The following is a 26,573-nucleotide window of genomic DNA, read 5'->3' on the forward strand; positions in this document are numbered from 1 at the left end:
GTTGTTTCTTCCATACTTGTCCATGTACATATATCTTTTCTATTCCCTTACCAAAAAGAAGTAAGGTATTCACTTAATGAAAAATCAGAAATATTATCTCGTTTTTGAGACAAACAATTTGAGACACCTAGGGTTCTATTGGGCCATCGAGACAAACAATACTTTACACTCTATTTTTTGAGCTATAAAAGCATATATTTGCAAAAATTTTAAATTAAACTTGTCTTGGAAAAGTTATGGAATTAGTCTGCTATGGTTCTGACAGAGGTTTGGCTGATTCACTTCAATTTTTTTTTGACATGGTAATCGTTAGGAAATGCCATCACTAGTAACGAAAATAATTTTTGTCATCACTAACAACTGTCAAAAATCTAATCAGTCATTAAAAATATACGCTGTTTCCTGTTTTCATAATTGAATTAATTTTTTTGAAATGCAAGTTGCACATATGTATAATCAAAATTCTATACATTTACTAAATATATCGTAGCTTTGCAAAGTGTTAGAAAATTAATTGAAAGTGGTTTTGAAAGACGTCTATTAATCATTTTGTATGTGAGTTCAGACATATTTGTAGTTGTGCCATAAAACGGCCATTACGAAAAGCGATAGAATTGCTATAAAATGATAAAATGAAACAAAATGTTTTAATTATACATATATTTGTACGTGTAAGTACTCTATATGCATATTTATCACTCTTCAATTTTATATTTTCTTTTTAATGTGTGTATTTTTTTTATTTACAAAACTTAATTCAACACTATTACATATGTATGTACTTTAGTTTAAAGCATGCAGTTTAACTTAACAATCAAAAATTTCTTTAAATGCAAAACAATTCATTTTATGTCTAAAAGTCTATCAAGTAACGCTAAAATGTGCTTCAAAGTCATTGCCCTTATCAAATTTGTTACTTTCTTTGTAGAGTGGCAAAAGTATAACAGCTTAAATTAACATGCATTATTTTTTTTTATAAAAACAGCAAATAATAATAACAATTTGCCGACAAATATTTTAGCCGTTTGCCTATTAAAGCAAAGTCTGTCATTCACATGTGCTACCGCTCTCACAAAGTTTACTTGCATTACATTCTAAGTACTCGTTTCTAATCGCTTTCCAATGTGGTATAAAACGTATTAAATTATAATATCTAGCCTTCAGTGTAAACGGTACTATTCAACGCATCGTGATAATGCGTCACAACGTAGTCGTGGTAGTACATCATTATACATAACGGTTGTCCCAATATTATCGATGCCCAAACAATGATGTTGCCCATGCGTGGACCCATTTTACGTTCAATAGATTTTGAAATCGCCGATAAGGGTATCTGACCCATCATACCGAGGAAAGCCCATATTTTGTGAGTTTGCAGTGGTATGGATACCTGAGGCAGGAGAAGTACACAAATAAATATGTATGTATATATGTATATGAAATAAGAAACCAGAAATTCCCTAGAATAATTTCATACCAAGTATTCATGGAAGAAGGCGCTTATTAGGAAAACGATCGTAGACGCTTGAGCGGATGAATATCCCATCTTCACAACTGGTACATATAAATGCCTCACACACCATCTAAACGATATAGACACGAACTTTGAAATTATTTATGTTAAACATGAATATGTGATTCGAGTTACCTGTGCACTGGCATGTTCCATGTGCGCCAGAATGTATCAATATTGTTTGCATTCCACCAATCGCAATAGAAATTGCGATCAGCGAAATGTAATAATTCACCAACGGCATTCAAAAATGAATGGAAGAGCAAGTAAAAGAAACACAACCAAACCAGGTGATTAGGTAGCTGTTAAACAACAAAACGTTATAAGTAAACCGTATAATTATTTAAACCTTTCACGCTTACCGCCAACTTAAGCAGCCTTTCAGTGGCCAACCCAATTTCCATGTTGGAGAAGGGTATAAGTGAATTGCGTACCGACGGTATAATCCACTGTTGAAATAAAGCCATAATAACATTGAAACCGAATAGCACTTCCAATAGACGCTTCAACAGGAAACGCTTGCGTACACGCGTAGTTCTGGGGAAGTTTAGCTCATAACACAATGTTGGTGCAAGTAGAAAGTAGAATAAGTCTTTATAGCAGAGATTGTCAGGATACTGCACCAGCTTTGGTATATCCTCATCAATTTCATCACCCAAGTAACCATTTTCTGCAAGATTAAAAAGGAGAAATGAGTTTAGTGGCTTTTAAAGCGGTTCGCGTAAACAAATGGTAGGGACTTACGCAATTCCGCCACTGTTATACTTGGTCGCCTCTCACGAGGATTGTACTGCTTAAGGTAGTAGGTCTGCCGACACCACATATTCGTCTGAACGTAACTCCACAGCTTCAGAAACAGTAAGGAATAAATAAAGCATACAGTAGAAGCGCCCACTAGGAATAAGATAAATTTTTAATGCTTAATTTTAAAATGTTTTACAATTTGTTTATTACTTAAACTGAATGCTTCACCCTTCAGGTGAATTATGATCACCGGGAAGAAAACGACCAATATTATATTGGTTACTTGCACGAACATTCCAAAGGTTTCTGAAAGGATTTCCTGCAAAAAATGTGTAATTGGTTTTGTTTATTATTTAATAATATTATATATTTTTATTATTAGTACTACTGTAAATCTAGTGAAATTTATTTTTAATTATTTAAAATATGTCGCGATGATTTTACATCCATTTCCTGTACACCGTTTTCTAGAGATGTGTTTATATTTAGAACGTATTCAATAATTGTTTGTATATAATTCCACAACATATATACATACATACATATCTTCCAGCCAACTACGATAGCTGCTTTTATTGTGTAGAGATACCACATACATAAAGTAAAGAAACGAAATATACCTATATTTTGAAATAAAAATTGAAAATTTCATACAGAAATTAAAAATATTTCGGGCACAGAGTGCACACTCTAATCTAACAGCTGCCAGTTATCGGTGGCATCTCAATCGCAGCCAAGTTCATATGCGGTCGCGCACAAAGGCGAATATGCGTGTAAAGTAAAATCGCAGAACAACGGTTTTCGCTACACATTTTATAGCGCGTTTCACATTTCTGATCATTCGTTTGCGACTCGTTTCTGATTGTGTGATTGGCGAATTTCGTCACTCGTATATTTTCTAATTGTGTGTAACTAAGTGAAATCATCTAAAGGAATTTATATAAAATATAAAGTTCAATAAGTATACTTATAGTTGTGTGCAGTGTATTCTGTAAATAAGTAAATAATAAAGAAAAGATATGGAAATTAATGAGACGAATTTGCAACAGTTAGGCGGCTATTTGCAGCAGACGCTCAGCCCTGATCCCAATGTGCGGCGACCAGGTGCGCGAATTTTTAATCAAATAAAATTGAAATCAAAATATTTATTGTGCTTTTTCGGTTACAGCGGAAAAGTTATTGGAATCAATTGAAGTACAGCGTAATTATGCGGTACTATTATTGAATCTCATCGACAAGCAAGAGGTGGATATGACAATACGTATTGCCGGCGCCATTGCATTCAAGAACTACGTGAAACGTAATTGGGCAGCGCATGAAGTAAGTGGTGCAACACAAAATACGTTACGCATTTTAAATTGCAATTTTTTTCCTAACATATTACAGGATACAGATGGGCCCGACAAAATACATCAAGACGATCGAAATACGATTAAAACACTGATTGTTACGCTTATGTTACGTTCACCTACGGCATTGCAGAAACAACTTAGCGACGCTGTAAGCATAATTGGCAAACATGATTTTCCAAAAAAATGGCCACAGCTTATCGACGAAATGGTGGAAAAATTTGCTACTGGCGATTTTAATGTGATTAACGGCGTTTTGCAAACGGCGCATTCACTCTTTAAACGCTATCGTTATGAGTTCAAATCACAAAGTTTATGGGAAGAAATCAAATTGGTTTTGGACCGCATGGCCAAACCGTTAACTGATTTATTGCTTGCCACAATGCAATTGACTAAGGTGCACGAGAATAATACAGCAGCGCTGAAAGTTATTTATGGTTCTTTGGTGTTGGTTTGTAAAGTATTTTTCTCATTGAACTCCCAAGACTTACCAGAGTTCTTTGAGGATAATATGCAAACGTGGATGAAATCATTCCATGAGTTGCTCACAGTTGATGTACCTTGTTTGCATACGGGTGATGACGAGGATGCAGGGGTTTTAGAACACTTGCGTTCACAAATCTGTGAGAATATTGGTTTATATGCACAGAAATACGATGAAGAGTTCGGTTCGTATATGGAGACCTTCGTGACAGCCGTTTGGGAATTACTTGTAAAGACCGGCAATCAAACCAAATATGATGCGGTAAATATTTAAAATAATACATACATCAAATTGTAAACATTAAAATATTTTAAATTCATTTTAGCTCGTTTCTAATGCATTGCAATTCCTATCGGTGGTCGCTGAGCGCAATCATTATCGCAAAATTTTTGAGAACCCAGAAATACTCGCCAATATTTGTGAGAAAGTGGTCATACCTAATTTGGATTTCCGTCAATCCGACGAAGAGTTATTCGAGGACAGCCCTGAAGAGTATATACGCCGTGATATTGAAGGTTCCGATATCGATACACGCCGCCGTGCAGCTTGTGACCTCGTCAAGACTTTGAGTCAGAAATTTCGAGGCGAAAATATTTGCCATATTCGGTCAATATTTAGAAATACTCTTGGCTAAATATAAAGAGAATCCTTCAACGAATTGGCGCGCCAAGGACACAGCCATTTATTTAGTCACCTCGTTGGCATCACGTGGCGGCACACAAAAACATGGCATTACACATATTTCCGAATTGGTGCCACTACCACAATTCTGCGCCCAACATATTGTGCCCGAACTGGAGCGTCCCAATAGTAAGTATGAAATTAGTTTTTGAAGTGAAAAGTAGCCTAATACACATTTTAATTTTATTACAGTTAATGAGTTGCCGGTTTTAAAATCTGCCGCCATTAAATTCATCATGGTATTCCGCAGCATTTTGGGCCCACAAACTCTACTAGCTTGCATTCCACACTTGATACGTCATCTGCCGGCAGAGAGCGTTGTAGTGCACAGTTATGCGGCCTGCGCTATAGAAAAAATACTGGTGATGCGCGACAGCAATCAGCAACCGTTGATTACGGCACAACATTTAGCGCCATTTACAAATGATTTGCTCACCGGACTCTTCGGTACATTGTCGCTACCCGGTTCCAATGAAAATGAATATGTGATGAAAGGTTTGTATGCGTAAATATATTTTGTGTGGCATCTAAGTGAGTCCTTGACATCTTTTGCAGCTATTATGCGCAGTTTTTCCACACTGCAGGAGGCCACAATGCCATATATGGCCGTTGCATTGCCGCGTCTAACGGAAATTCTCACTTTGGTTGCGAAGAATCCATCGCGTCCGCATTTTAACCATTATCTCTTCGAGACGCTCTCTTTGGCAGTGAAGTGAGTGAGATTGGATTTGCTTTATTTCATTTTTGTATTTGAAATATATTTTCTTGCTCTTTTCCAGAATTGTTTGCAAAACGGAGCCCGCTGCCGTTAGCTCCTTTGAAGAGGCACTATTTCCCGTCTTTCAGGGCATATTACAGCAGGACATTTTGGAATTTATGCCTTATGTGTTCCAAATGCTTTCCTTATTGTTGGAAATACGCGAGGGTAGTGGCTCCATACCCGAACCGTATTGGGCGCTTTTCCCTTGTTTGTTGGTGCCTGCACTGTGGGATCGCCCAGGCAATGTTACGCCACTTATACGTCTAATAACGGCATTTATCAAGCAAGGCTCAGCACAAATTGTAGCCTTGGGCAAATTGGTAATATTTTACAGCAAAATTGATATCTTAATTCCGAAACCGTTTAACACACTTTTTTGTTTACAGAATGCCGTTTTGGGTGTATTCCAGAAAATGATTGCCTCCAAATCGAACGATCACGAGGGTTTCTATCTCATGCAGAATTTACTCGCCTACTATCCCACCGAACAGCTGCAGCCCAATATGCGTCAGATATTCGCCTTGCTCTTCCAGCGTTTATCACTCTCGAAGACCACCAAATATCTGCGCGGCATTATAGTTTTCCTCTGCTACTACACGGCCAAAATGAGCGCAGTCGCTTTGGTGGAACTCATCGATCAAATACAAGCGAATATGTTCGGTATGGTAATCGATCGTGTCTTCATACCGGACATGGCGAAGGTCTCATCGGAGATGGATCGTAAGATCGTTGCTGTGGGCATTGCCAAGATACTCACAGAATGCCCCGCAATGTTGGCACCACCCTATGTGCAACGCTGGTCCCCACTGCTGCAGGCATTGGTTGAACTCTTCGAGCTGCCACCCGATCAAACTACTTTGGATGGCGATCATTTCATCGAGGTCGACGATGCGCCCGGCTACCAGGCGGCTTTCTCACAACTAAGTTATGCACAGCCGAAATCCCAAGATTTTCTCGCTGACATAACAGACGGCCGCAAGTACTTGGCCGAGTCACTGGCCAAGTTGGCGCAAACACGTCCGGGCGAAGTGCCCACCTTGGTGGCCGCCATCGGCGAAAATCACAAGCAGGCTTTGCAAAAGTACTGCGATCAGGCTGGTGTGCGCATAGTTTAAAGGCGTAAATTGTTAAAAAATTTAATAATAACGAATATATAAATAAATCCTAATAAAGTTAAGCTGTAGACGGCGATAAATTGGCCAGTTAAAAATTATTAACCTTTTTATACACACACGCGCATTTGTATGCATTTATTGTTATAATTATTTGTTGTAAGCGTGTGAAATTCTATATATTATCACATTTATTGTCGTAATCTGTCCGTTACTTCAAATATAATTACTGCGTTAATTTTTAAAATTTAATTTAAAACAAAATTAATATAATAATAACTGTTGGCGAGCAAATTCGTTACTTAGTCTCCACGTGCGAACCCATGTGCGATCCGGTTATGCGATTTTGCCAAGTTTTATTTTGTTTCTTTCAATATTTGATTTTTCAAAAAACACTGAAATAAACTTGAAATCTCTCGCTTGCTTTCAACCAAAATTGCAGAAACGAAAAATAATAAAAATTTTCCATTAAACATAAATTTTTCAAGTAAACATTTTCAAAAAATCATAAAAATTTCTAAAAAAAAACAAACATTTTCAAAAAATCATAAACATTTCTAAAAAAACAAACATTTTCAAAAAATCATAATTTTCAAAAATAATAACAAATTTCCAAAAAATCAAAATTTTGAAACATCATAAAAATTTTCAAAAAACTAAAAAAATTGGAAAAATCATAAACAATTTCGAAAAGTTGTTATAAATTTTCGTGTTACAACAATTTTCACCATAAACATTTTCAAAAAATCAAACATTTTCGTATTATAACAATTTTCAAAGAACCATAAGAATTTTCAAAAAACCATAACAATTTTCAAAATATAACAATTTTGAAACATCATCGAAATTCAAAAAAAGTAAAAGTTTTCAAAAACATTTTCAAAAAATCATAAATTTTATCATAACAAATTTCAAAAGCCCATAAACATTTCCGCAAAATTATAATAAATATTCCAAATTCAAAATTTTCGCTCAAAAACAAAACAAAAACACAAATTGGAAAATAATCAAAACACCAAAAACAAAGAATCGCAAATTTTACTTGAAATCAACAAATACCAAAACTCAATGCAACTCTAGGAAAAGCCGAAATCTTCAGTTAATCATCATTTTCTAACAAGCAATGCATAAATTTTGGATACAAATTCTATACAAGTCAAGAAATATTCTCAACCGCCAATTATCGTGCATGCAAGGTGGAAAAGGTAAGTAATAACCTAATTATTTAATGCATTTATTGTAGAGTAGGGCGGTAATGATGAAACACACAATAAGCAATAACCAATTATATACTGTTATTTGTTCTAAAATATATTTTTCTGGTAAACTATTTTTATGTGAGAATGCTTAAAGGAACATGTGACTTGGTTTTTGTTGTTGAAAGAAACCATAGTGAAGGTATGATCGATATCGGACCACTATAGCATGTAAAAACTGAACGATCAAAATTAAGTTGTATAAAAAACTTTATTATTTGAAATGATATCTTCACGAAATTTAGCACAGATTATTTTCCAAGGCAATGTTACAGTTACCGAACATATCATTCAGATCGGATTACTATAACATATAGCTGCCCTACAAACTGATCTATCAAAATCAACAAAAATATTTTTTTATGCTATAAGAAAAGGTGCAAGGTCAGTGCTATATGGTGGATGCATCAAAACTTCCCAGCCAAGCTCTTCCAGTTTTTGCCGAGTCATCAAAGATGTGTGTGGCCTAGCGTTGTCCTCATAGAATAGCCGCTCATAGCGGATGATCTCTCAGCATAACCTTTCGAGGCGTCAATTCTGGTTTTGCGACCATTTATTGAGCTTCACCACGCTTGGACCATGATCTTTTTCGCACATTATCGTATTTGATCCATTTTTCGAATTCTGTTACCATTCGCTTCAGAAATTGTTCGATTTCATTTCGTTTCAGCTAAGAATCGCAGATGTTTTTCACAGACAATTCATGTGGTACCCAAACTTCGAGCTTCTTTTTGTAGCCAGCCTCTTTTAAATGGTTCAAAATCGTATGGTGATGAATGTTAAGTTCCTTAGCGATGTCATGGCTGCTTATGTGACGGTCCTGTTCAATATTTTCCATAATTTCATCGACTTTCAACGATAGGTTGACCAAAGCGAGGTATATACATACATATTTCACATCGAAGTTTCCAGAACGGAAGTGAGCGAATCATTGTTGTGCTACACGAACGATACAGCATCGTATCCATAAACTTCACAAATTTCATTGGTGGCTTGCGTGGCATTCTTCCCTTTTTATACAAAAATTTCAAAATATAGCGAATTTCTTCATTATTTTCACTCATTTTTGAACAGCTGTAACTTTTTTTCAACTTTTCCGGATTTTTTTTTCTGGTTAAATGAAGCCTAAAATCTCACCTTTCCAATACTATATGGCATGACACAATGTGATTGGTAGCACTGAAGATATACGACTGCAACGACATCTATTGACAAAATACGAAAATACTTTTTCGACTACCCAATATGTTGAATAATAAAATCGAAATTGCCAAAAAAGAGCATTTCTTTTGAAGGATACCATATTTTCAGCCTGTTTGGTATAATTTCTGATGATCTTTGAGTAAAGATCACATTGACATGCAATGCTTATATTTTAAAGTATTAATTTTTTACTTATTACTTAACATATTCTAAGCATAGCGGTCCCTATATACATACATATGTATGTGTACGTGTCTAAATTCTAAGCATGCTGGGTAAGTCTAGCTTATCTCGTAATACGCTGCCCAATTTCTTTTTAAATACATAAGCATTCAAATATAAGAATTCAATGAAATTTGCTTACTCACCATGGCTAGACCCTTTTCCACAATTAGACATATTGAGATGTGCACGAAAGAGTCTGGAAATAAATATTTTTGTTTTTTACAAAGCGAATATGTAGTTATGCAAGCTTTATCAAATTTGTTACAATCTTAAACTATTATAATTTCTTAACTGTTTGTTCTCGCTGCCAATATCGCTGCTGTGGCAAAATAAACTCATTGATCCATTTAAATGAACATTGAAATATTTAATTTTTTTTTCTTATCCCTTACTATTTATATGTATTTACTACATTCGTAGAACTTGCTTCAGAGCTTCTGTACGTTGGTCTCATATATGTAAGCGATATTGCCTTCTTTTGGCTGTATGAGCCGACTTACTGCCTCTTAGCTCGCACTCAAAATTTAACGATTTGTTATAAAATTTACTGAAGTTATGCTTCTTCTTGGAAAGTTTATTAAAGTTGTTCTTTCGTACTTAATACTTACATAAAATCAATAAAAGCGAAGCGTGACCTTCTTGTCCTTGATCTTTGCCACTCATAAAGTAATACCAATCCAAAGGATTTATTCTGATGCCATATCTGCAAGATTAAATTAGAAAAAAGCTAATTTATAAGGCATATTTTCGATGATTATTAACACTTCCTGAACATACATATGTACATATGTATTATTCACGCATGAATCGATAAGAAAACTATTTTTTTTTTTAATTTATCGGCTGAACGTTTATCTTTACTATTCTTCATTAAACTTTTTTTCAAATCCATTATTTGTACATATACTTACTTGAGCAGGTTTTCTAAGCACAATCGGAATCCCCCAATTGTTAAAAGCAGGAAACCCCAATTAACGAGACCTGTGAAATTACTAAATCCCGAACTCCATGAAAATAGTGAATCACGTGGGCGGTGGCAACTGAAAAGAGCAAATGTATTGTTTAAAGAAGCAAAAAGCACAATATTATAAAAATTTCGAGAGAGCTCAGTTAAGTTCAGCCTCGTCCTTTTCTAATTTGAAGTTGATCTCTTTAAGAATTCCACTTTAAATTCTGCCAATTTTTTCTAATTTTGATAAGGAAACGAATAGGTAAAACTCAAAAGTTTTGAGTAAGCTTTCACTCAAAGTTTATTTAACCTTTTACTATTTCTAAGCTTCTGTCATATACCATAAGTTCATTCAAAGCTCATAAGTTTTTTTTTTTCAAAGCTTTCAGCGCTTCAATAAACCATTATATACACTTAAAGCTACCAAGTCTAATGCATACTTATTTCAATCAAGCTTTTGATTACGTAAAAATTTTGTAACTATTGAAATATTTGTAAATTTTAAAGCAAGAAATAGATATCTTGCATAAAATGTTCACTAAAAAGCTTTCAGTGGCTTAAATTTAAAGCCTTAAACCTTGCTTTACCAGCTTTCGCCTATCTAATAAGCTTTCTATACAATCGCACTACTTACGGTTTATCTGGCTGTTCTTTACGTTGTTTCTCCTCTTTGCTTTGAATCTCCTCGGCACGTGTCACACTCTGCGTCCGCCGATATCTCTGCTTCTTTTCACCATTTCCATTGCCATTGTCGTCTTTGTCCAAGACTTTTCTATATTTATTTAGATCTATGGGTATGCCATTTTGATCTAACAATGCCGAACTGGATCGTCGTTTGCGCAATTCACTGAGATTGTGTTCGGTGGCGGAGGCAGAACGACGCAGCTTTTTAATGATGCCCATACCGCCATTTTGCTCACGCTGCGGCATGTTTTGGCTGTTGTGGGGGAGAGGGCGTTCAACAGTTAAGGTAGTTTTTTCAGTCTGGAAATAATGAAAAGGGAGAAAACAAATTTAATATACCAGAAAATACATTCTTTGATTTTTCAGGCATTGGCGACTATTTTTTGGTTGGATTACTGATTATTTATAGTTGTACAATCTGAATCACAAACAAAAACAAAATAGATTTTCATGTATTTTTATACACAAATTTATTATCTTCTCAAAATAGGCTCTCGCGATTAGATTTCTAGATTGTTGGGACAGATTCGCCGATATATTGATTGATAAGCCACGCCTCGTAGTTTCATGAATGTATGGTCCTTAGCTACAATGTCTTTTTTGAAATCTCTACTCGGAGACATTTTCGCAAGAGATTCAGGGCTTTTTGGTACGAGTTTTGCATTGACTTCTTACTCAAAGCATTAACCAAAATTTGTTGAGCCGATCTATGCCCATAAGTCAAGCTCCGAATTTGATCTTAAACGATTCATGTGGTTGTGAACAGTCGCGTTAGACAAATTTAATCTCTTTACAATCTCTCGAGTTGTTATTCGACGATTTGCATCGGCTTCAAGAGCTCTTTCAGGACGTGGTGCTTCCTCAAGATTGAAATTGCCGGAATGAAATTTCGCAAACCAATTTTTGGCATTCGGTCCACACATCTCCGTACATATCACATTACTTTCGCCTTGCTTGAACTGCATTTTATCCCTTTTGATCATAAAACATTAAAATATGTCGAAAATGCTATTTTCGATCTTCCATCTTCGATAGGGCACCAAACCAAAATTGTTCTAAAAAAATGTTTTGTTTTCAAACAAGCCTTACTATATCAGCTGTTCAAATATATAACGGTAAATCGGTTAAGTGTGAAGTTGGTTGCGAAAAAGTTCAATAAGATCAGCTGTTGTCATCAAACGAAATTACTTAGTGAACGAGGCAATATTTTTATTTCTTAATGTATGTATGTATATAAACGATTGGAGTTATTTTTCAAATATACTATTGCAAAATTGCAGTTAAATATTTTATGAGCGCTTCTGGAATGCTACATTTTAATGATCATGTTGTTTTGCTATTTTTTGTTATATTTTTAGCTAGTGGCCGATTAGCCAAAAAATAATTATCGGTTTACTTAATCAGCACTTGAAAAAATATAAACTCTGAGTATTGTGTTAAAATTGTATAAAAAAACAAAGGCAAAAAAAGTATTTGCATTTTTAATCTTTATTATAAATGACCGATAAAATTCCATTCCTATTGATAAAACCTGTTAAAAATTGCAATTATATTGACTCTAATATTTTTTTCAAGTTTACTCGCTTGCATATGTATTTTTCTTCTTTAAATTACATTGATGAATCGACTACTTACTTGTATATCTATTCATGGAATATCACTTAAACATGCCTATAAAAATCGAAAACGAAGAAATAATTTTTTTTACTTCGTTTAACCACAAATTATTGCCAAATAATAGAGGAATCAATACCCCACGAGCATAATATCTTATTATATCAATGTTGTGGCTTTTTATGGGATTGCATTTAACCACAAATGGTTGTGCCAGCTTCATTTCATATCGCATATCACTTGAAAATTCGCTGCTTTTGCATGGGATTCTCCTATGACGTCATCACTAAGCGATACTCTCTATTGTTTGAGAGGTCTCTGTCAAAGTGTGTAAGCCACTTTAAAGTGTAGCTTTCGTATTTATTAATTTTTTTTACAGAATTTTTATTTGTTTGGTTGCTTGAAGGGGGAAGCACAGTGGCGCCAGATCGCAACTCCATTTTCATTTACTCAATTAAGATTATGCTCTCATAAAGCTCATCATTGGCATTTTAAATAATCTTTTTCAATTCTTCAATTTCAATATTATAAATACAACTTTACAATTTTCTGAAATAATGGAATCTTTTTTTGAAAATATTGTCTCCGTGAATCTCGAACTAAAATCCACAATACAACATTAGACTATTTTATACACTCAGAACATATCGTATCTATTTATACCCTGAACAGGGTATATTAAGTTAGTCACGATGTTTGTAACACCCAGAAGGAAGCGTCGGAACCCTATAAAGTATATATTTTAATGATTAGTATGTTGAGCTGAGTCGATTTAGCCATGCCCGTTTGTCTGTCTGTCCGTCTGTATATATACGAACTAGTTTTTAAGATATCGTTTTGAAATTTTGCAAACGTCATTTTCTCTTCAAGAAGCTGCTCATTTGTCGGAACGGCCGATATCAGACCACTATAACATATAGCTGCCATATAAACTGAACAATCGGAATCAAGTTCTTGTATGGAAAACTTTCACATTTGACAATGTATCTTCACCAAATTTGGTATAGATTATTTTCTAAGGCAACAATGTAATCTCCGAAGAAATTGTTCAGAAATGAACCTGTGAAGGGTATATTAGCTTCGGTGCAGCCGAAGTTAACGTTTTTTCTTGTTTTTATTTATTTTTATCTGACTAAGTGTGGCTACTTTTCGCTTGACCCAGTTTATTAATGCATTTCTGAGTACTTAGTTAGAATAGTCAATATTTGTCCCTCCGAGGGTAAGTTACTACTAACCTTATCTTGAATGTATTCAGATGACAGGGATGAAAATCTGAGAATTTTGGCAACACAAAAATTTTTTATGGAAGTCTAGTGGGATCAGATGACATAATATTGATGATTTCTAGTCTATCATCTTTGTTTTTTGTGATTTTGCTTAAGTCCTTGCTAAAATCGAAAATGATAGCAAAAATTTCTTAACACATAGAATTTTTTTGTTCTAGTCAAAGATCGAGGGGATCAAACCATTTTTTGCACTCAAATTCGTTTTCAGGACACCTCAAATACCCCTCAGACCTTCTATCACATGAGTCGCAAATTTTTCCTTCAGATTTTTTGAGTAGTGTAATCAGTTCAGGCGCCAATTATATTATTTACTAAATTTAGAGAGTAAATGCATATAAATATTTTAGTAAAAAGCCATGCAATTTCAGAGTTCATAACACGATGTAATTGCCTACATATTTATTAGAAGTAACTATATATTATTATTATTAATATGTTATCAACGGAGTCCCTAGAATTGCAAGTCATTTTCTCATTTAACGCGAAATTGCGTGCGTCATCCGGCGGGGTCTTTATAAACTGAGAGCAATACGTATACATTGCATATACACATATACGTATAGCGTATGACAATATTTCTGCATATATCGAACAAATATATGTTCATATGCATATATCTTATGTTTTTTTAAAGGTCACTGCACTGGGATTTATATTTAAAAATAAATTCCCGTGTATATTCTGTATCTTAATATTTTTAATCAATGTTTACATTTTTGAGATACATTTAAGTAAGTGGTTGTTTAATTATCATTTATTCGCTTGACCACAATACGTTACAAATGTGAAGTGGCAGCGTGCTCTCGGCACGTACACAAGTGTTTACTTATCCACACACGATTTTCATACAAATAAGTTCAAGTGAGCCATAGTCATTATCTCAGTGACGTCACTTGAAAGCGTTCTTAAAGATCATGAATCATTGACGAGGCTCAGACTCAGGCTCTTTCAACAAAACAAATAATGGTGACGTTTTGGAGCAATAAAATATTTAGTTAGGCTTGCCATGAGACGTTTGAACTTGAGATGTCTTTTCTTTATCGAAACGATTGATTTTTTAAGATCTTTGTGATTGAAATAGTTCAAAATACTCGAATAAGTGATGATTTTGAAGAAATTGGTACCCTAAAAGTGTAATTAACGGAAGGTACGATTAATGTTTCCAGGACGATCTGAGATCGGAAAACCGAAGGATGAATTTTTAATATTTTTTTTTAATTTAGCACAAAAATTTTGAATTTAAAAATTCTCATTCAAAAGTTATAGATCTTTTCATTACCTACAATATCGCCTATACCTTTTTCCATTCTTAACCCTTAAAAATTCAGCCACGCCCCACTTGGTTTTTCCGACTTGGTTTTTCTTATTTTTTTTTAACAATGAATTTCAAATTGGACTGAAATTATTTTACCCACATTTTATTTTTTTTTTTAAGCAATGAATTTCAATTGGCAACCCTTCTCAAATGGTGTTAAACTTTTGCCACATTTTATCAGTTTAAGTGAATGAAAATTTTGTAAACAGGTGGCAACCCTTCTTAATATATATTTTTTATAAACTTTCGCCACATTTTATCAGTTTAAGCGAATGTAAATTTTTTTAAAATGGTGGCAGCACTTCTTCAAATTTATTTTGTATTTTTAAAAATTTATCAGCCTTGAAATTTTAACAGGTGGTAACCTTATCAAATTTATTTTTATGAATTTTCTAAACATTTTTTATTCGTTTCTCTTATCTTCTTACCGAATTAAAATTTTCTGGAAAGTGGCAACTCTTTTCGAAATTTCTTTAAGGTTTCTTAAATCTCGTTAAGGCTTCTTAATCTTATACATTTCTTGCTTTTAAATTTTGCTTTTAATTCTAGAAACGGGTGGTAACACATTTATAAAAACTTTATGAAAATAACTAACCTCTATTTTTAACACTACTGTTGCGCAGTGAGAGATTTAGTAAAAAAATAATGATACCTGTAAAAGTATGTTAAAAATATGTTTGAGAAAAAAACAGACTTTTCTCCATACTTTAACTCTTGTTCTTATTCCTTATTAACTAACAAATTTTTTTATCGCAATTTTACACAGTTTTTGCTGCCACAATGCTAATAAATGTGTAAATATATAGTAGTAAGAAAGAATTTCGAAAACATCCTAATTTGGAGTTAATAGCTCTGGAATATTTTTCTGGATGGCTTAGTTTGGTTCCCTAATGATTTGAGTACACACCGCATGTCTAACATGTCTATATATAGAAACGTGTACCTGCACATGCTATATAAAAGAAACCATAGCAAATGATGCGAATTTGCCGGCTGTCTGCCCGCCCCATTTCATTACCACTTCAACCCCGACTGCATAATTTCGTGAATACAGCCGTAGCAGCAATGCAGCGAAGCGACACGTCTTCTGCGCGGTTTGTTGAACCATCGCTGCCTTTCAAGGGCACTTCTTCTCATATTTGGCGCCGTGCCGGTACGCAAGTGCGCAAAAGCACAAATATTAAAATAAAAAGGAAATGAACATTAAAATTAACGAAAACGAAAACAAGCGACACCTCGTTTTCTCAGCTGTCGGTGTATTCTTTTTTTTCGTTTTTTTTTCTACTTTTGATGTTTGCATAATGCATTAAATGGTAAATTTGAGGTGCATAACTTGAAAAGTTTTGCATTTTTCAAATTAATTTTCAAATTTATTTGAGTATAAAACATTTTGAGGATCGTCTTTTAAGTTCTTGAACTACAACTCGAACTGAATCTACTGCGTTGTTTTTTTTTACAAATTGCCTTCAGAGCTCATATATGTGAATAGATCTTATTAAGCGGAAGTAGCTCACCAGAAATTTTGTGATGCACTCAGCTCAACATAAACCGCAAAAAGTTTAGAAAACTTCCATCTTTTCTGCGCTTTCAGAAGACGCGGAAGTCTTTATTTAAAAGCGCAAATTCTTTAAGAAATTCTCTTGGCAGCGCGGAGATCCTTATTTACAAGCTCAACTCCCGTGTCCATAATTTTTAAATTTTTGTATATTTTCTTTACATTTTGTTTACATTTTTATAATTTTTATTTTTTGCTAATTCGATCCAAAAACTTCAAATTTTTTAACTTTCCATACTCACAAGCTTTTGTCCAAGGTCACTTTCATGTCTTTTTTGTAACAAATGCCTATGTGCCTTACAAAACCCTAATTACAACATTTATATGCTGTGAAATCTGTACAAGAAAAGAGTCTGACATACTTCGGTCATTTTATGATAAATAGGTCAGCAAAACAAGCGAAGCAAAAGCCCATGGGTATATGGACATTTTGTCTGCCTCCTTGCTAATTACTACTTTGATTGGCAAGAGAGCTGGTTATACCTGCATTCCATACATGGTGGTGGTCCTTTCGCAACGAGGTTACTTTGATAAATCAATAATCTATTTACTAAAAAGTTTTTGCTACCAAATATATCGTTTTATTTCTGGTCCTAGTGATTTTTTACATTACTAAAGGACATTTGTTTGTATGTATTCTTCATTCGACACAAATCTACTAAGAACTCTAATCATTCTAATAATTGGCCTTATAAACTATGTAATTCATGAAGTATCAAATTTGTTAATATTTTTTTTTCGAAACTTGTCTATGCTTCTGTGGTTTTACAACCATTAAAAATCTCTATAAATAAAACAGACTATGAATGTTAAGATCTTATAGTCAACGACCTTGGTATCTGGCATATTGACAGTCCTTCTGTGAATATAAATCTCCGCATGCTTCTGCAAGGTATACTAACTCTCTTGCGAGAGGTGAATTCATGTCCCATTTGCGGTTTTCTTATTTTAAAATGATCGCCTAGCTATTGCTTACATATACGGCTGTGTAAACTGACGTTGAGCAACACGAAAAGCTCCGTCAGGATCGGGAAGGACATCTCCGAGCCGTTCGATCGCAAGCTATTGCCTTCGTAAAATTTACAAGTCTGGTTTACTCTATACTAATTCTAAGTCGTGTAGTAAAACGATCATTAACATGTTAATATTTATTAAACAAATGGCGATTATCTAAAGTGCTTACATCACAAAATATTGTTTAAACATCGCAATAACAACAAGTGATCATTAAAAATTGTAGCTATCAGTGTGAACGCCGGCTTCTGTTATGATCGCATAGTACTCGGTTTAACAACCCACCAAAGCATGTGCAGTTCAAAGCCATAATAGAACCAGTGTATTTCTGAAAGATACTATATAGATTTCTGTCGTTTATCTGCTGTTGAGAGCTTTGCTGGGGTTCTATCTTAAACAGCGGGTTCTTTCGTAAACAGTAGCAGATGACAAGAGCTGTGCGGATCGGATACAACAGAAAAAAGTTCAATGGTAATCAAAACAACACAAAATCGCACAAATTACCCAATGATGAATGAATTTTCAGTCGAAAGCCTAAGGTATTCCGTAATAATCTCTAAAATTTGATTCATGATTTTTATACCATGAAGTTGGCAACACCCAAAAGGAAACGACGGAGACCCTATAGAGTGTAAATATACAAATGACCATCATAACGACCGATTTAACCAAGTTCTTCTGACTGCATATACACGAATTAGTCTCTTTGTTTTTGAGATATCGGTCTGAAATTTCTTATACTCCTTTTCTCTCCAAAAAGCTGCGAAGAAGAAGATGATATCGGACCACTTCCATATGCTTAAACTGAACGCTCAAACCCAAGTCCTTGTATAGAATATTTTGTATTTATGAAGGGTATATAGACTCGGTGAATCGAGGTTTAAGTTTTTTCTTGTGTCAACTGCTATATAGTCCAGGGCGTCAATATTAGTCGCCCGCCGGTTTAGAAATTAAGGGCACCTTTTTTAGCTTTGCTTGGTCACTTCTATGTTCTTCTGTTCTCTTTTATCGGCTTTGCTATTAAATTTCGATTTGATTAAGTCAATATATTTTTATACCAGTTTGTTCGGTTTGTCACTCTGCAAGTTTTGGTCTTGTCTTTAGTATTTTCAAAGTAATCTCAGATTTATCACTGGGTATGTTCAACAAAGTATCTGATTGATCTTACATGCGGTGACGAGCACATGTTGTAGATTATAAAGAAGCTGTGCATATATAAATGAATATAAGCATATCGACGAATATGCATATATACATATATAATATATGAATAAGTGCATATAAAAACGTGCTTACATAAACAGAATATGCTGTGATAAGAGAAAAATGAATGAGCAGAGACTTTGCTAGTGTCGTTTTTACTACATATGGCGACCGTAAAAGTGAGTACACAAGTAGGTGTATTACCTTGTTCAGCTTGACAAGTCCGTATAGGATTGCTTTTCGGTAATAATTAGTTATTATTTTGCATTAATACTGGTTAAGTTGTTACTGCTCGGCCTCAATTAGACTTTTGGTCGAGCTTATAATTTTTACTTGATGATTTTGAACCATTAAATTCTACTACAAGTTTAAAGAAAAGGTTGAGTCTATGATGTATTGATACCAATATTGATTTTTATCAAATCTTGCATGTTCTTTTTTATAAATATGTATTCACTATCGTAACTGCTCAATTTCTGTATCATTTATCCAATAATAATAGTATAAATCTCACAATTTTCTAACTAGTCCGTTTTTAGTCAGGAAACACTGTTTTAAACTGGTAATTTTCCTGCTTACATCCAAGTTTTACTTATGGTACATTTAGATACCCAGATAGCTAGGTGTTACGTATTTATCTGATAGCTGCTTATTTCTGTTTGTTCAACTCTTTAAAATCATATCTACGTCTCATATATTGTTTACACTAAATTAATAATGATGCACTTAGCTCACTCAATCAGCACAGGCAATCACGGAACTTATGTACATATGTATGTATATATATTCTCTGTTCATGGAATATCTTCCAAAGTGTAATAATAGTATTTACTTGTTGCACAAGTTGGGTGGCACAATTGGCTCACGTAATGTCGTGAAGCTTGTTGCAATAATACTGTATATATGTATGTTTGCAAGTAAGCAATGATTGCGCCGAAAATGCGCGGAAGTTTCATAATTCTAAAGAGTTCTAATTACCATACTTCTGTAACTGAATCAATTATTGTCGTATATACTAAACATATGTACATACATATACATATGTGGAGTGGAACTGGTGGCGAATTTAAACTGTAAGTTCTAGGTTGTTTCGAGAGGCATATGTTATCAGTGAGATAGGAATAGTTAAAGAGAAATGACAGTTCTTTGACTGTTGACACAGCAATTTAAGTCACACATTTTTATTAAGCTCTGTCTTTGCTAACAAGAAGATTTTTCTTATCAAATAGCTGGGGAAAAATCGGGTTTGAAAACCTTTCTATCAATAAGCACTTATGTTGATAAAATTTTTGTCACACTGTTATCAACATTGGCTTTATCAAATTTTTAAGTGTTATATCCATTATCGGCTCTTGTTTTTAAAGCCAGTGACCTTTATATTCTTATATTCGGTGCTTATGTTGATATATCGATTTCTTATCTTTATTTTTTATCATTATAAATACAGAGTAAGTATGTTTGTAAGGTATATATGTGACCACTTCAGTGTTGTGCATTTAAGTGTTTACTTACTTGCATATTTTCAAGTGCAATAAATTTCAAACACAACAAAGATAAGCTTAATATTCTTTGCGTTTAAAGAAATGTGATTAGTGTGAAATAAATATAGGTTTATCAAGGAAAAGATCGGTGTAGCAAGTTGGAGACTGACAATGTGCTGATTACTCCAAAATAATGTGTTCTCTCAAAAAAAAAAGTATTGTCTGGAGGGGTTACATGGGTTTACGGGTTTCAAAAACTCTACTTTTTTAATTGTCTTATTGAGATCTGCAACACCTCTAGAATATTGTCCTAAACTTTCAAGTTGATCCGAGTTATAGTTTCTGAGTTACAGCTTTAAGAACTTGTGCGCTCGAGACTAGCTTTTATTTTCACTGAAATCTTTAAACACGTTTTTCTCGAAACTGTGTTTTTGAAGTCGATTGGCAAGATTGCTCGAGAACTACTCAACCGATCTTCATGAAATTTTACACTGGTCTTTGAGATACAGTTCTTAAAGACTTGGACGAAAGATTTTTTTTCGATTACAACTATTTGGAAAAAAATGTCGCGGAATTTTTACTGATTTTTTTTTTTTAACCCGGGTACATGGGTTTCGCCTTAAAATAAGCTGATACTTAAAATACGCCATCGATCTGATAACGATCACTAATTTCCGACGCCACATTTTTGCAAACATCCCCAAATATCTGACGCTCTTAAATTCTCATAATTTAAAGAAAGGAGTTCACGGTATAGTCCCTCAGTTAGTAAGAATCGCCAATATCGCTTTACTATAGCATATAGCTATCATACAAACTGAACAATCCGAATCAGGTTCTTCACAAAATATTTACGGTAAATTTCGGGTTTTTTCTGACACACTGTGCGAGTAATACACTTGTTAAATTTGTATTAGTATAAATTATTTCAAAATCCCAAAACGGATTCTTATACTTTTTCCAGACAAACCGCTGTAGTGGTGCTTAAACATTACGACAACAATTAAAAGTTATGCTCACTTTTTTATAACACACTGTAAGAGCTATAAACTTGCTAGTTAAATGAAAATTTTGAATTTAAATAGTTTCAGGTCTCGCGCAACTGATTATTTTCTGTTTGCCAGACAACCCTGCGCAGTGGTGATTAATCATTACAACAACGTCGAAAGAACTCAATTTTTTTTATTAAACTTATTATTGATCCATATAAACAAACTATATTAACACAAAAACAAAACTAGCGATTTAATTAGGCAAAGTGAGCCTTATCAATTGTCCACCGCCACTGTCTGGGTCGTTCAGTTCCGTTTGTTACAGAAACCTTTGTTATGCGCGCTTACATTTTTTTAATGGCGCGTTCAACAATTGCTGATTACATGCATATATAGCTGTGTGTTTGTGTGCATGCGTGTTGTATTTGAGGAAAATTTCTACGACGATGGATTATCGCTCTTCTGCGCAAGTCTATGGCGTCGTGCCGAAACTGAAACTATGCGGCTGCTGATAGCCGCCTCTGGCTACCTTATCAACACTCGTCTGACTAGCCGGCCGGCCGGCGTGTGCACGAGGTTTTTATGTCCACGCCGTTGCCACCACACACCGTAAGTGTGTATGTTGGGGCAGGGCTATCTATTGACCGATAACCGCGCCTTGATAAGCGGTAGCGCTAGTTGATTAGGCATGATTACAAACGAAAAAGCAACAGTGTGAAAACAAAGCAGCAGTGACAATCAATAGTAGAAAGTAAATATTGGGAATTAAATTGAGCACTCGCGGATGCTTTAAATACTCTATTGAATGACCGTTTTGTAGGTCAAACTGTTTTACAATTAAATAAAAAGAAGAACGAGGCAATGCAATGAATAGAAAACGACATTTGCACAACTGTTCAGAAAAATTTAGTAAGCATAGGAAGAGCTTTTGGCCCGAGGCGGAGCTTGTATGCAATTTTAGTTAGAGGTTTTGGGTATTAAAGATCAGATTTGGTACAAGGATTTCCTAAAAAAGCCCTGATGTTTTTTAGATATCTAATTTGTTATGCAAAGTGATACTAATATAGATATGCCGCCCTTGTATAATAATACAATTTTTGGTCATTGATCCTAATTTCATTTATCCGGTCTATATTTATTTGAATAGTGTTAGTCGAAGTCGAGTTAAAGAATTTGTGTTTAGGATTATATCTCACAGATCTTATTTTTCCTTAGACTCCTTAGAATTTTTTTTGACCGCACAAATGAATTCTATCTTTGAAAAAAATCTTTAAACATATTTTAATGTTCTATAAAAATCTCGGTAGACAATGCTAAACCTTCGAGCTTTTCCTAAAAACAATTTGCGGTTGGGAGAAAGAGACTGGAGACTGGACTATTTAGATACATTATATCTCAGAAAAAACGGTTTATATCGGCATTTTCACGTTGTAAATAGACATATTCTTCCATCAATTAGTTATACTGTGTATCTAAAATTCGATTTAAAAATATTTATTTACGAAAGGTAAGATTTAGTATAGTTGAAGAGAAACCTATAAACACATAATCCGCTTTTACTGCCTCTAACTAGACAGGAGTGTCTTAGGCATGTCCTGCTCAAAAAGCAACAAAATTTCACTTCAAAATCTGACAAAATTTCAATTAGTTAAGAATAAATATGACATGTACAGTCATGTGATGCACTCCAAAGAAATTCTTCTATTCTATTTTTAATTGATTAGAATTATTTCAAAATTTCATTCATAATCTGGATTTCCTACGAAGGTGACACTGAAAGTTTAGTGTATTGGCTATATGCTATAATGATATCTCAAAAACTGATGACTAAGACAGACAGACGAACAGACTTTACTCGGCTCGTCACTCTTGTCATTATATACTACTGCGCTCAAATTGAAAGGTGAATTTTATCCATTTCATCTCCTTCAAAGTAATCCCCTGCGGTGCAATACACTTACGTCAACGAGTTTTCCAGTTTTCATAGCATTTGGAAAAATCCTCCGTCGGGATGGCCATCAGAACCTCGGATTGGTCATGTGAATTTGCTGAATAGCCAGAAGTTACACGAAGGTAAATCAGGCGAATGCGGTGGTTACGGCACGATATTAGTAGAAATGTGGCGAAATGATCACGAATAACCAATGCAGTATGAGATGGTGCATTATCGCACTTCTTTGTTCAATAAATTCAGACATAGTAAAAATCGAAGAATTCACTTTTAGAGCCCCACAAAATGACGCGTATCTCAAATACTAATGAATCTTTTGACGTGAAATTTAGCATAGATGTCACTGGTAGTTAAGCTAACCCAGAAAAAAATATTTCGACGAATGGGTTTTCGCGCGAAATTTAAAATAAAAAGTCTTACTATTTTTTGCTCAAACGTTTCCTTATATATGTTACAAATTTCTTGAACAAGTTAATATACACTGTTCAGAGTATAAATACTTAATTCTTTCACGAGCTACTTTTTGTCAGAATATTAGTACACTTATTTAAAAATACTTTAATCAATTTCTTTTGACCTCTCACATAATTTCTTACTATATTCTAAAAACTTAGAGAGTGACCCTAGTATTTTTAATTTTCTAATGCTTTCGCTATAAAAATTATGGTGCTTATCAAATTGAAATAAATATAAATAAATGCGATTATACTTATGTATGCTTTTATTATTGCATAAGAACTTCTGCATCCGGGATGCTCGTATATGCGCAAGGTCGCAAGGCCAATTGCAGATTGTTATTGGCAAATGCGTTCACTAACCTTTATGCTATTTGCTTTAACGCTGAATTTAGTTAGCAACTGAATTTCATTCACACATTTCATTCCACATTGGTGATACATGTTGAATGATTGTTTATTAGGGCAGTACAAGCTTATATAAATCGATATAGACCCTTTTGTAGGTGGGCTCTAAAACAGCTAAGTGGCTTATAAGATTTCGGATATTTGGCCAAACTGATCTACTTTTAGTTTAATTATTATAAATAAGTAAACAGTGTGGGTTTTCTTTTTTATATATTCGATTTCACAATTGGTGAAATCTTTAAGATTATGCATTTTTTGACACAGAGTTTTGAACCTAATATGGTCCAACTCTTAATGGACCTTATTTTGAAATGTAAGGCGAGGGATCTGGACGAAAATTTGTTGCTTTTTATTCCAAGAAATTTTGAAGAAATGGAAGGAAATTTGATCCGAATAGTATTAGTCCCGCCATGGTCAAGAAAACTGATTTTTACAAAAAAATTAACACCAAAAATTCTATTTTACAAAACACTTGCAGAAAATCTTTATTTGACTATTACCATCAGAATTTCAAGTAGCAACACCAGCTGTTTTACTTTTAAGATACGTATCGATCGATCCTCGTACAGTATAATAATTATATGGTATATATAATATATTATACATATGTATATGTTTTGGTATGTGTGTTCCTAAGTAAAATACCGGTATTTATGAGTTTGTAGAAACGCTGCTGTTCTTTGTCCGTTTGTTTTTGCGCTGTTCATCATCGTTAAGTACACGTGCATGAGACAGGTTTTACAACTGACCAACTGACTATAAAAACATACTGGATTGACCGTATTCTACATTTTTCATTTGCCGCTTTCAATTACGCATACTCAAAAGAAACCACCAAAACGAGCAGACATACAAAAAAAGAACCAAAAAAATTGTTTGTTTTACGTGCTTTTTGTTTGGTACGCAGAAGCGTAAAACTTTCTGTTGTTGTATATATGTACATATGTATGTGTAAGAAACTTTTGATATTCTAGTTTAACTTCCTAATCAAACATATCTTGAGATACGTACATCTGTACATATGAACAGTCATAATAAATGTCTACAAATGTTTTTTTTCCATGTTTCTGCTTCTTAACACTTCTCGTTTCTTGTTTATGATTTTAATATTGACATAATGAATGAAATAAGTTTGTTGTAGTATTATGTTTTTTTTAGGTGTATCTTATAGGTATATTTTCTTCAAGTTAAAATTTTTTGTTTAATTTTCTCATAAATTCGGTAATTTATTTTCGTATATTTATTGGCTTAACTTATCTTATTTTTGCATTTATAAAGCAAAAAGTGTTATAATTTTCTGAATTTTATTTTTTTATGGTTATTTCTTAAACATACATATTTTGTTCAAGTTTTTTTTGTTAAATCTTTATGTTAGTTGATTTTTACAAAAATATAAATATTATGTTTTATTAACTTTTATTTTTCATTTATTAAATATATTTACCACATTAAATATATTTACCACATCTGTATATTATTTGCTTTTTTTTAGTTTACGTTATTTATTTTTTTATTTCAATTTTGCATTCTTTATTTTCATTTATTTTTATATTTTTATTTAATGTTATTAATTTTAAAATTTCTGCATTTTTGTTATTTAGTTTTTTTTTCAATTTTTTTTCAATTTTTATTAATTTTTTATTGTTTTTAATTTTAATTTTTTTGCATTTTAATTGTTATATTTTTACTTTTTTAGTTACTTTTGTTTCATTTTTAACAGTTATTTATTATTTTTTTTTGCATTTTTATGTTTATTGTTTCATATATGTATATATAATATATTTTTAATTTTTTTAACATTTTACAATTTTTTATTAAATCAATAATTTATGTTTAAGTAATAGCTAACTTATAAAACTCCGTTTACTTCCATATTATATATATTTTGCGCCTAAAATAAAAAAAGAGAGATTTATAGCCAATATTTCTTTGTTTTTATTTTCGGATTGTATATTTTCCGTTTTTTAACTTTTTTTATTTATTTGTCATAATACAAGATAAATATTATGATTTTTTACTTTTTGTTTAAAACAATATGAAGGTATTGGATTTTTTTATTTAATAAATATATTTATATATTTTTTGATTTATTTTATTATTTTTGAGATTTTCTTAATATTTTTGGATTTTTAGTTTTTAATTGTAATTCAGTTTTATACTGTTAATGTTTACTTTTTTACGAATTTTTAACTCTTAATAATTTTTGTTTGTAGTTTTTTAGTTCTTATTATTTTTTTAATACTTTTTTTTATTTATATCTTATGTTCAGTTAGTTAAGTTTGTTATTTTTGTACTTTATTTCTTGTTTATTTTTTCCATTATAAATTATTTTATTGTTA

At 33.2% G+C, this 26,573-nt stretch overlaps 3 protein-coding genes across 4 annotated transcripts in view; 2 read left to right on the plus strand and 1 right to left on the minus strand.

The window, feature by feature from the left end:
* Positions 1 to 645: 645 nt before the first annotated feature.
* LOC126754093 (diacylglycerol O-acyltransferase 1) overlaps positions 646 to 26,573 on the minus strand; it is a 29,504-nt gene continuing 3,576 nt past the window's right edge. For both annotated transcript variants that reach the window (XM_050465991.1, XM_050465992.1), the window contains exons 2-11: positions 10,911 to 11,260; positions 10,239 to 10,367; positions 9,936 to 10,030; positions 9,471 to 9,523; positions 2,468 to 2,576; positions 2,258 to 2,407; positions 1,876 to 2,183; positions 1,649 to 1,815; positions 1,478 to 1,583; positions 646 to 1,390 (exon numbers count right to left, since the gene is read on the minus strand). In XM_050465991.1, the coding sequence (XP_050321948.1) occupies positions 1,154 to 1,390; positions 1,478 to 1,583; positions 1,649 to 1,815; positions 1,876 to 2,183; positions 2,258 to 2,407; positions 2,468 to 2,576; positions 9,471 to 9,523; positions 9,936 to 10,030; positions 10,239 to 10,367; positions 10,911 to 11,206 (1,650 nt within the window). In that variant the 5' untranslated portion in view covers positions 11,207 to 11,260 and the 3' untranslated portion in view covers positions 646 to 1,153. The remainder of the gene's footprint in view (positions 1,391 to 1,477; positions 1,584 to 1,648; positions 1,816 to 1,875; positions 2,184 to 2,257; positions 2,408 to 2,467; positions 2,577 to 9,470; positions 9,524 to 9,935; positions 10,031 to 10,238; positions 10,368 to 10,910; positions 11,261 to 26,573) is intronic.
* Positions 3,060 to 6,744, plus strand: LOC126754087 (exportin-2). The gene is given in 9 exon segments (XM_050465980.1): positions 3,060 to 3,361; positions 3,426 to 3,577; positions 3,644 to 4,351; positions 4,416 to 4,661; positions 4,663 to 4,900; positions 4,964 to 5,266; positions 5,327 to 5,483; positions 5,551 to 5,851; positions 5,918 to 6,744. Coding segments are annotated over 9 exon segments (2,919 nt in total). The 5' UTR covers positions 3,060 to 3,276; the 3' UTR covers positions 6,647 to 6,744.
* The window catches only part of LOC126754104 (trans-1,2-dihydrobenzene-1,2-diol dehydrogenase), a 67,550-nt gene continuing 48,426 nt past the window's right edge, over positions 7,450 to 26,573 (plus strand). Inside the window, exon 1 of the mRNA XM_050466011.1 lies at positions 7,450 to 7,848. Coding sequence (XP_050321968.1) covers positions 7,767 to 7,848 — 82 coding nt within the window. The 5' untranslated portion in view covers positions 7,450 to 7,766. The remainder of the gene's footprint in view (positions 7,849 to 26,573) is intronic.

This window comes from Bactrocera neohumeralis, chromosome 3 (assembly GCF_024586455.1).
Source record: "Bactrocera neohumeralis isolate Rockhampton chromosome 3, APGP_CSIRO_Bneo_wtdbg2-racon-allhic-juicebox.fasta_v2, whole genome shotgun sequence".
NCBI lineage: Eukaryota > Metazoa > Arthropoda > Insecta > Diptera > Tephritidae > Bactrocera > Bactrocera neohumeralis.